This window comes from Thermobia domestica, chromosome 17 (genome assembly GCF_964235325.1).
Source record: "Thermobia domestica chromosome 17, izTheDome1.hap1.1, whole genome shotgun sequence".
In the NCBI taxonomy this organism is placed as follows: domain Eukaryota; kingdom Metazoa; phylum Arthropoda; class Insecta; order Zygentoma; family Lepismatidae; genus Thermobia; species Thermobia domestica.
In genome coordinates this window covers 23,740,121-23,752,134 of record NC_137470.1, presented here as the reverse complement: position 1 = coordinate 23,752,134, position 12,014 = coordinate 23,740,121, and the positions used below count along the sequence as shown (strand labels likewise).

The window sequence follows — 12,014 nt, the reverse complement described above, 5'->3', positions numbered from 1 at the left end:
CTTATAAGAGACCATGATACTTTAGCACGCCTCGAGTTGTGAAGAGAACTTGCTTTTGAGAACTTTGCTTGTTCTTCCTTTTTTAAATGGTAAGAAAATATCAAACTGTTCGGGCTAGTTGGTGTAAAAGTGAGATAAGACAAGCTCTGACGAGCATCCGAACATCCGAACATGAAACCAAAGTTGCATGTATTTCGCATTGAACATTCTTCGCGGATCTTCGAGAGACTGTTTTAAATGAAAGCACCGAAAACCATACAACGTAACGCAGTTCTCTGCTGTGTTGGGAGGTCGAAATAAAATTAAAACAGGGAACAACTTATTTTCAGATGGTTAGGTGTGATTTAACCAGAAAAGACGTTTGTGAGGTTGCTTACAGAGTATGTCAAGAAGACACCATAACTAGTGCATATCTTAATAGTAAAGCGGGAAAAGTCTGGATTTGTGTGTTCTGATAAGGCATTTGGATGTCGTCTTCAGAAAGGCGGAAAAGTTGAGCTATGCAAGACTCATGCTATTTAAGATAAAAAACACTGATTGCCATTTATTTTCTACTAAAGAACATACTTGATGTTTTGAAGTATATATTGATGACACCACAGAGTTTATTTGCAATGCAGTTGAACTGTACAGTAAATAACGTCCTACAATAAATAAAAAAATTCTAGCACAGAAAGGCAGCAAATGATTATGTAATACCACTCAATAAAAAGAGCCGAATCTGCAGGTGGGTTGTATAAAAAAAGCATCAGTTTTAAATTTGATTTCGCCAATTTTTTTTATAGAAGGGAAATATGGAAAGAAAAACCTGATGATCATCTTCCTCTAGGTAGAACCTCGCAATGGCTGCCTTTGTTCCAAGTGATGTTTCAAATCAAGAGCAAACCACAGCAACACATATAGACATACGGCCTATTTGCCTGAACATTCCCCAGTGACCACTCTGTGTACGAGCCTCTGCCGACACCTAAAAGAACTCAAATATATATAGTGCTGGAAGGGTCAGCTGTCGGTGGTCGTTCTCTAAATGCCAAGGAACCATTGGAAAAGTATGCTGTATATGCAACAGCTGGCCTTTCCAGCACTAAAAAGCGCACATCATCAATAAAGAATAAGGATAGAGACTTATTTTGCGGTTACTGTAGAGGTTATTACTGCCATCTCAGGAGTCATAACAATTGCATTCAATGTATTGAATACAAATCCTGGTTTCACGAAAGTTACGATGCAGGTAGCATTCTTAAATGTGGTTTGTGTACATTATGTGATGCTAGTTACTCAATGTTATCTGACTGACGAATAGTGCTGCACGTGACAGAAAGTTATGTTCCAATTTTGTAGCTCTGATACAGGTTACAATCTGAACCACGTATTCTCAATTTTGTGTAACATCGAACTGGATAACATATTTCCAAGGACACTGTTTATTTATCATTAGAAAAATTACTTGTGATTATAACCATTTTCGTATTCACACATTCTTGGTGCAGTGTAGTTGGCTTTGCTTATGTAAACTTTCTGGTTCCTCATTGGATTGTAGTAGAGGGTTAACTCTCTTGTCTATGTAAAGTTTATGGACCTAGAAAAGAAAACAGGTGAGTTTCACAGCAATATGTTAAAATTGTTATACTGTATTATTTACTGGAGTTAGCTTATATATACAGTTTGTATACTAAATTTCAAGACTGGCAAAAGGTAACCACTGGAGCCACCAAGCGGTTATTGTGTGTAGCTTGGTGTGTGTGTGGTTAGTACCGACTGTGGTGTGCATTGTGTGAGGAATTCACGAATTTATGTTCTGAATTTTGTGAGTTGCAGTGATTTCAGTAAACTGTGTTTTCTTTGTATGTCATGGATATTATAGTGAAGCAGAGAGCAGCAATCACGTTTTGTGTAAAAGTAGGCAAGACAGTCACGGGGACCGTGGACATGATTCAGACAGCTTACAACAATGATGCTCTCTCTCGAGCGAACATTTTTGTGCGGCATTTTCGCTTTTGTGAGGATCGGAAGGTGGTCACGGACGACTTTAGACGTCGAGTTGAAGGAAATGTTGAAAAAGTGCGGGAAAATCTTGCTGAAAAGCGTTGTCAGTCCCTCAATATCACTGCGGAGGATTTGAACATTGGTAAGGATACTGTTTGGAAGATCGTGGAACAAGAGCTACAGAAGATGAAGTTTTGTACCACACTTGTGCCCCATAGTCTGACAGCGGAGCAAAAGGAAGATCGGGTGTCGTTATGTCAGCTTTCATCTATTCGCCCTACTCACTCGACCTTGCCTCTGCAGACTATTTCTAGTTTCCAAAGTTGAAAATTACGTTGAAAGGAAAACATTTTGACTCAATTTCGGACATCCAAAGGGCTGTGGCGAAGGAACTCAACAGTGTCGGACAAGAGGACTTCCAGAAAGGAATCCAGAAACTATACGGCCGTGCGAAGCCCGCAACCAGAGGGGGATTAGGAATGGCTGCCCCCCTAAACTTTTCGTGGTCCCTTCAGACCTCAATACAAAATGCACAATTTAGATATTTGTAAGAGAATTTTTAATGAGTTGGCCCCCTAACATATTCATGGATTCCCCTAACCTCTGTGGCTGGTTTCGGGCCAGGGCCATGCAATTGGCTGTAAACAAAAGGGAGGGTAACATATTGAAGATTAGCAACCAATCAAGGTCATCCTCTTCTGCATTGTTTTCTGATTATGTCTGTCTTAAAATTTAGTAGAGACACGGTGTATAAAACATTTATCCGGACTAACCAGAAATATGGTTCTGTAGCCTGGATTAATAAATGTAAAAGAAAGAAATGATTGAAAGAGCACATAAAACCATCACAATCTCAAATTATATTATATTTACTAACAGTCTCTCTGATCACCTTGAACTAGAATCTCTTGCAGCAAGAAAGCAATTCAACTATGCACTTTTCATTGAAAAATCAATTAGAAATATAATAAGCAATTTATTTTGAGCAAAATATTGTCCCGAATTCCAGCTCACAAAACAAGAACAAGAGATTATTATATGTAAATGAAAATAAACAATCATACCTGAAAGTACTTATACAAGATTATAATATACGACTCAGTAGCACCTAAAAGTTCATTCTGTATATACACTGAGAAAAAAAGGACTAGGATTTCCGTGTGGATACATCGTATTTACGCGGGTGCGCTCCTTAAGTAGTGTAATTTCATGTATAAAAGTACAGCAAGTGGGAGCACCATGCCAAGTCTGGAGTTCGGCGTCGAACTAGACTCGCTGTGATTGGATAATTTTATTCACATGATTGATTTCGTGTTATAAACTATTACTCTCGTAAGGTAGGGACTCACAGATTTAGAAAGAACCAAGAGGGGACACTCGTAGGAAGGTAGTAACAACATTATATACCTAAGTTACCACCGTTGGGTATGGCGTTAATTCTAGATTTGAAATGGTGGTCCCACAATACAAAATCTTCGCTGGACTGTGGTGTAGATCGTACTACTGATGAAACAACATTACTTAATGTGGTGACGCTCGTAACTTGGTATAAACAGCATTTACATGCCGACTGGATTATGCATTTTTCTCCGTGTAGCATTTAACAATATGAACCGTACGTATGCTTTACAAATAGTAAAAAGTAACGGAGAATATATCAATTATTATTTGTATAGCTTCGTTCTCTTACTATTTATGTATGTAGTTACATATTTTAAAATTGTGTATGTTGTCCAAGTAGAATGTGTCAAATATCATGACAATTTTTATTTTATTTTCATTTTTATTTAATGTATTATGCATGTATATTTTATAATGTTATAGTTGGCTTCTCACTGTTGTTATTAATATAAATTCCAATAAACTAATTATTATTAACTGAGTTTATGTTCTCATGCAAGTTGAAAAATATGAAGAAATACTTACAAGGAAATTGTCCCAACCTGACAAGTCCGAATTGGACGAAATTTCTTATAGATACTAATTTTAGGTCGATGAATAACGTGGGAATAGTCGTTCGATTCGCTTTTGCGTACTTTCGAATGTACTTGGATCAGCCTGTCGCGTCGTATGAATCGGTGTTGGTGGGTAAGAGAGAGACTTGCTATATTTGAATTGTGAATGCAGAACGACAGTCTGACATGCACAGCAAGCCGCGGCCTGTCGCACGTGAACATGTGAGTTGGGCTGTTTATTTTGCCAAACTTTGTCTATTACTGTTTACTTTACAGTCGCTAGAACCCAGTTTCCGTTCTAATGTTGGCTTTCCAATGTGCTACTGCAATTGGTAAAGGGTGTGATTTCAGGGACATGTGTCCTCAAAGACTTGTACTTCTTTCCAGGATCTCAACATCGAACACTGTCTCTCCTTTCATTTTCATGTGGAATCCCCTTTACTCAACGGGAGATTTTAGTGCGACGCCAGTGCGTACCTCATTATCACCATGAGATTACGCATATTCATTTTGGTATCCATGTGTTGGCTTTCATCTTTCTATACCGGTGTATTACAGAATGCATCTACGTTATTTTACCTTTGCATCACCCTGTATATCTAGCGAAGTATTCAAAAGTGAATCGAATGACTATTCTAACGTTACTCATCGATTTCAAATAGTAACTATACGAAATTTCGTCCAATTCGGACTGGGATTACATAGTTGTCTTATGTTGCATTCAGTTTTGCACCTGTATATCTCAAAAAGTACAAAAAGAGAATCGAATGACGATTCCCACGTTATTCACCGACCTAAAGTTAGTATCCATACGAAATTTTGTCCAACTCGGACTTGTCAGGTTGGAACCATTTTCTTGTAAGTGATTTCATAAAAAAAAAAAAAAAAAACGATTGAAAATTCTAAAAACTGCTCCTCCAATCATTTCTGTAATAAATACATATAAAGTAAAAAAAATAAAGCTAGCATAATTCAAGCCCCCCTTTTTTTCTCCTTTCTGTCACACAATTAAATTTCAAAAATCAAAAAAGCGATGGGTGGAAACCAGCAAAACGAATAAAAATATCATGGGTTCCATCTGTTCTGAGACGACTACACACCACAAAGCTGAAGTTTGGACACAGACTCTGTATTACAAAGAGAAAAAGAAAGAAAGAGAGAGAGAGAGAGAAAAACAAAGTTTGAAATTTGCTTGTGATTGTTATAATTGGAAATCATCCAAAATAGTAATTTGTTGCAAAGGTTGGAAACGATAAATTAATAACTATACCACAGAAGCAGCTTTTCAATGCTTTTGAAGCTCGATTTCTGTAGAAAAATCTACAATCACCTCCACGGCTATATATATATATATATATATATATATATATATATATATATATATATATATATATATATATATATATAAGCCTATAATTACTTGTGATATTTGAAACAGTTTTTAGACTTAAGAATTTTACTTCAAACAATTAAAAATATTTATAATTATCATCGATTACCCGCTTCGGTGGGTTAAAATGAAAAGTTAGATGCATAGCACCTTATCCCATATGTTTGCTACCAGTGAAATATGCTATTATTGGTTTTAGTTTCATGGATTTAGACGGCATCAGAAAAGTGTCACTGTTCATCTTAGCAACACCGGAAACTAGGATTCGACACTAATATCTGTCATTTTCGATTATATATATATATATATATATATATATATATATATATATATATATATATATATATATATATATATACCTCCTCTCCCCCGTATTGCGGGGCACGGGGATCGTAAATGTCACTGTACATCTTAGTGATCCCCAAAGCTATGGATTCGACACTAATATAAGTAATTTTCAATCATTTTTAAATATCTTTCCCTTTCCCCGCCCCTGAGTTACATCGCCAAAGTGATATGATAAAAACCAGACTAGTTCTGAACTTCATCTACGTTGAAAGTTTGATCGAGATCGGTCGGGTAGTTCAAAATTATTAAGTTTTATTTATGTTTATATATTTTTTCCCCTATTCTCCCTTTCCCCTAAGTTCTACTTTCAAATGAAATTTAAAAAAAAAAACTCCAGTCTCGAGTCTCATCTATGTTGAAAATATGATTTAGATCGGTCGAGTGGTTCAAGAGATTATGAGTCGCAAACACAATCTCTTTCATGTTTATAATTATTACCTTTCTTTCAATTTTTTAATGAATTCATTTTTACTATGTTGAAACTGGAAACTGGAAACTGGAAACTGGAAACTGAAACTATAAATGGAACAATGTGATATTCTGTATTGTGAGTACAAAGATTAATTACTGGATTTGAAATTATTATTCGGAATGGTTGTAAACTTAAACTGTCAAGTTTAATTTCAAATTGAATCGACATATTTAATTAATTGACTTTTACATCGAATTGTCTTCTAATTAGTGACACAACGAGTCTTTACAAATTTGCATATGTATTTCAGATTATATAAAACAAATTTTACAAGAAATATCAGAAGTGACGTTTAAGATATAGGGAACAAATTTTACAATCAACATTAGGAATCCAGGAAGTGGGTTTTGGGAATTCTGAAACAAAGACAACAATGAAAAAAAAACAACAATGAATCCTGGATTTAAAACCCAAAGAATATATTTCAGTATTCAGAATGGACATTTAAGAATTGTGAAAAATAATTAAAATCCTAAGGTTAATTCACAATTCCAAAGTAAATTCGAGAATTCAGAAAGCATGTTTTAGAATTCTGATGAAAATTTGAAAATTCAGGAAACTCATTTTACAACTCTTGGGTAAATGTTAGAAGCCATGAAGATACTTTTAGAATCTAAATTGTACGTTTCAGAAGTCTGAAGCACATCCAAGAAATGAGACCATATCTCTGAGAATCTCACGGAAAATTTTATGGCCCAGAGAATTACTTCAGAATTCTCATACAAATTTTAAAAGATAATTAAATGTCATCTTTAATTTAACATCACATGGTTATACCCTCTGGGCCAAAAGAAAAAGTGATTATTCAGGAATAAATGGAAGAGCTCTAAGAAAACTCACGGGTATGATATTAAAAAATCGCTCATAGCCTGGGATCGAACCAAAAACTCTTCACACCAGACGTTAGTACTCTACTATTAATCTACGATGCCCCCTTGAAACAAATTTGAGGTTTCATCGAACGAGTACAAAAAATCTGAGGTAATGTGAATGAATTGCTGAGTACGTTTGAAGACTTCAATTGAATTTGGAAATCCAAATAATTAATTTCAAAATGCTTAGAGAAATTTAAGAATTCAGAATTTTTATTTGAAAATCCATAGAGAGATGGAGAATCTACATAGTGCATTTGGGACAGGTAGGAAAATATAGGGACTAAGAAGGAAAATGTTAGTAAAGGGAACATTTTCATGGGAATCAAAGGGTTATATTTAACTATCGAAAGCAGTGGTTAAAAGGCTTGAAAATTTAGGAGTCGCTTTTGACAATGGAAAGGATGAATTTCAGAATCAACAAAAGAAGCTCAAAATAAATATGTCCACTTGGATGTTTATTATAGCTAAATAAAGATTTAACCTTTTTTTGTACGTATCTGTACAAAAGTACTCGAAAAACATGACCATTCTTCATATATATATATATATATATATATATATATATATATATATATATATATATATATATATATATATATAAGATGGAGATAAGGCGAAGGTCAGTGTTTGGCGTGGGGATATATCCAACATACTACCGGTACCTGGTTATGGTAGTTCAGTTACACCGTAAACTTACGTAAGAACAGAGTGAGCATGGGACCTCCACAGAACGTCATAGGGGTGTGTATAGTGTACAAGTTCTAACTGGGGTCAAACGCCATTGCAGCTGGGCACAAGATATGATAGGAATTTGGTGAAAGTGTCGTGACTACACAGGCAGTGCAGCGATGGTTTAAGAAGTTTAGGAACGGTGATGAACACTGGAGGATATATCACGTGCCGCAAGACCAACACATGTACAAAATGAAGATCTTCAGGCACCAATCGAGGCGAGCAGTGACCAGACATGTGAAGAACTTGGACTACAATTCAGTGTGAGTGAAGAAACCATTCGGCAGCATCTTCGTCAATTTGGGAAGCACTACACGTTGTGTCGATGGGTCCCACATGATTTGACTACGGCCCAGAAGGCAACGCAAGTAGGCACCTGTGTTTCTTTGCTGTCTCGTCTGAGGAAGGAGCAATTTCTGGACGTGTGATCAGAAGTGGGTCCTGTACGAAGTTCTACGGCGCCGTCATCATTGGTTAGCATCCCAAGTACCGGTTCCAAAAGCCGAAACCAGCACTGCACCAGAAGGAGGCCCTTCTGTGTTTGTTTACTCTCGCATCATCGTGCATCAGGAACTGCTACCAGCTGATCAGAGCATCAATGAAACTGTGCACTGTCAGGAGTTGAGCTGTCTTCAAGAAAAACTCAAATCCCTGGAGCCAGTACTACTTAATCGGAAAGAGGTTCTCCTGTTACAGGACAACGCTAGGCCCCACGTGGCTAGGATGACCTGGGACACCATTCTACGGCTTGGATGTGAAACACTATTGCATTCGCCGTACTCCTCTGTCATTGTGCTTTCCAACTATCACCTGTTCCATTCCTTGGACAACCTCCTTAGAGGACGTCAGTTCAAACCCCTAGTAGAGGTGGAAAATTTACTTAGTACCTTCTTCGCTTCACGACCCACAAAGTTCTACCACGATTAAATCCATGGCCTTCCAGAACGTTGGCAGAAGGTCATTGATTCTGACGAGGACTACTTTTGGTCTTCCAATTACGTCTTAGATGACATGGATGTTGGAAGGTGGTTTGTAAAAAAAATTCCAGGTTACTCTATAATACAGGGCTAAGAACTTAAATATGTTCGAGTAAAGAAGGAAATCTTATATTAAAAGAAAATTAATGACCAAAGATTTTTGAATACAATCGTACATGAAAAAGTTGCACTGACGGTTACGAGGACAACTTTTTTGGAGTAGGTTTGTGTATCACCTTTAAGGGTACCAGTAAAATGTATCTTTACATTTTAGTTTAGTTTTTGATGCGAAGGTAATAAAATCATGACTGGAGGTCATTCCATAATGAAAATAAGATAAACTTTTACTACTGTAAATACAAGTAAAGCTTCTCGAGATGCAATAATTAATCTTGTGAACAACGCCTCGTTAACAATTCTATACACGTAACAATTTGTTTGTAAGTTACAGCTAGCTTACCTTCACAAGTTACTTGATTAAATGTACGCAGTGAACTGAATCATCATGTTGAAAATTTTTGTCTAAATTAACTTGAGAATTCGGAACAGAAAAAATTATGTGATGGATTCAGGTTTTTCTAAGGAGGGTGTCCCAATATCTTCCGCTTCATTTGAATTTTTAAATGCGTTTAGGCATCTGTAGTGTGAATGAAAAATATTGTTTTTCATGGTGAATTCTTTTCCTTCAATTTTCAGAAAATCGACTTAAACAATTGCTTTTGTAAAGCTCTGCTTTATTTTAAACAGCGAATGGAACTATCACTTCAGAAAGATTCGGAAAGTGTCGATATTTTTACTGTTAGCTTCTCATTTTAGATAATATATATTTAAAACGAAGGGGATGCACGTTCACACCCTTTAAACCCAGCCCTGTATAAGTCTGTCTTTTGGTTAGGCCAGTCATTTTGATCATTTTGTTGTAAAATTTTAAAAATTAAAAAGAGAGAGAACCCTGTTTGGACCACCAAATTTGTAAAAATTAAAAAAAAAAGAGAGAGAAAGATAGATATGTAAGTGGGATGGTTGTTCGGAACGCCAAATTTGTAAACGTTAAAGAAAATTTGAGTAAGGTTTTGGGTTCATATTCCGGATGCCACCATTGCTATCATGTGTACCAAAGTCTCCTTTCTTTGAATTAAAATGTTTTATGACTCGATGAAGACTGATTTCACGGTTTGAAAATCCTATCTCCCCGCTTTATTCCAGGGCTTTAGGGAAATAAGATCCCCTAAACCGAGAGCAGATGAAAATTTATTTTATTCGCACCTGTATCCATGTATTCGCATGCTGCAATGCTGAAATAATCTTGCTGTAATTTCTAGTTTGTAGGGACAAATGAGACTGATTTTCACTTCCCATGAAAAATTTAATAATAATAATAATAATAATAATAATAATAATAATAATAATAATAATAATACTAATAATAATAATAATAATAATGTTTCCAGAAATAAACAAACATCTTGAATTTAAAATTTTGATTTAAAAATCATGAAAATCAGTTCAATACACTCCATGGTAGGTAGAATTAGAAAATTGCCTAAATTTCCTTAATAGTTCAGCTCAACAGATTCTAAAAATATGTTATTCTTTAGGTTAGGGATACAAATTGTTTATGAAAGAAAAAGTTCACGAATTTAGGTTAACAAAATCATAAAAGCTTTAATGAGTAAAAAAAATGAATATTTTAAAAAGTCAAGTATGATGAAAATTATCACTGAATTTGGAATTTTGTGATAGCAGATATGAAGAGTAAGGCAGAAGGCCTTAGCTCCAAATTAATTTAAGTGAATTACATCTCTGTTTTCTTTCTTGACCTACAGATTGAATGAATTACTATAAGTAACTCGACATACATAAACAAACTAGTGAAATCGATATCCATAACCAGTCCTATCTGAAATTTACGATTGATTATCCTTACATGATGAGCTCTTACAATTATACACAATACAAGCTGGGTAATTTAGAACATTACATTTGAAAATACTTTTTCTAATTACTAATTAACATTTAAGCTTTCTGCGTCGAATACTTTCATTGAGACATGACTACAGATTATATTTGAAGCTCCTATTACCCTATTGATTTAAATAAATTCGATCAGTTACCAACTCCTATATAAATGACATTAAAAACATAGCGATTTCATACAATTTAAACAATACGCTGATTATACTTCTTTTTAAATATCAAGCTTTGTTTTTAATTATCTTACATTAACAATAGTGCCTGTCAATGGCTTAGATGACACATTTTCACTTCATACAAATTTAAACATTCTAATTTGCATACTTAGATTGTTATCTTTTATAAAAAATTGCACAACTCGAACCACTAAAAGTTTACATATTATTTTGTTTACATTTAGTTTATTTCTTTTTATCCACAATTCTGCTTCATAGATGACAAAAAATATAGGAATTAATATATCGTTAATGAGAATGATGCGGTCACTAATATAACATAGTAGATAAATAAAATTGCCAAAGTGGCTCTATCGTTCAATGTAGGCTGACTCTAAAGTAAAAAAAAAAATCTCTGATAGCTAAAGTTCAAATTATAATATCTGTTCTCAATGCGATGAAATTATGCTTGGAAGTCTCAACTAATTCCGGACTTTAATTTTTGTACAGAGAACGTCTTGCATTCTTATTTAATGCGGAAAATTTTCATTTTAATATCAATAAATAATTTAGATGGATCCTACCTTTCGTTGTAACCACTGCCTTAACCACTATCGTTGTTGCCACTGCGCTGACCACACATATACAGAGGTCCTTACGTCTCCTTCTTCCATGCCTGCGCGACGAATGTCTTGGGTCCTGAGTTATGTCCTCGGACTTCTGGACCTTCTAAACTGCCAGGGGCGACGCGCTTTCGTCTGTCAATGTCCATCGAAACAAACACTGCTCCTTTGATACATCTCTCCAACAACGCAATTTTTAGCACTAGGAATTCCAATTATTACACTGCACCATCACTATTTGTGTCGTGAGTGTTGTGTCGCACGGGCTAATTGTATTGAATGTTTTTATGAAGTGTCCATGACAATTCAAACTAATTACGTGTTGTTAAAGTACTATAAGTGCTGTCTGAAAGTGTGTAAACAACGTTCAAGTTTGTTTTCACGACTAGTTAGTAATCTTAGCAAAATCAGTTCGTTAATGCTCGCTGTACAGAATTTTTCATAAATATTCGTAAATGTGTAAAAAAATGGATCACTTACACAAAATGTCTGTAAACGTTTACTTGTTTCGGAATCGCAAAGTTTTT

The 12,014-nt window shown here is 35.2% G+C and overlaps 1 protein-coding gene across 1 annotated transcript; it reads left to right on the top strand.

The window, feature by feature from the left end:
* The first annotated feature begins 1,851 nt into the window (after nucleotides 1-1,851).
* On the top strand, nucleotides 1,852-2,313 carry LOC145673963 (protein GVQW3-like). Its single transcript, XM_081743783.1, has one exon. It carries the CDS (start codon nucleotides 1,852-1,854, stop codon nucleotides 2,311-2,313), a length of 462 nt encoding a protein of 153 aa, XP_081599909.1.
* Nucleotides 2,314-12,014: the final 9,701 nt, after the last annotated feature.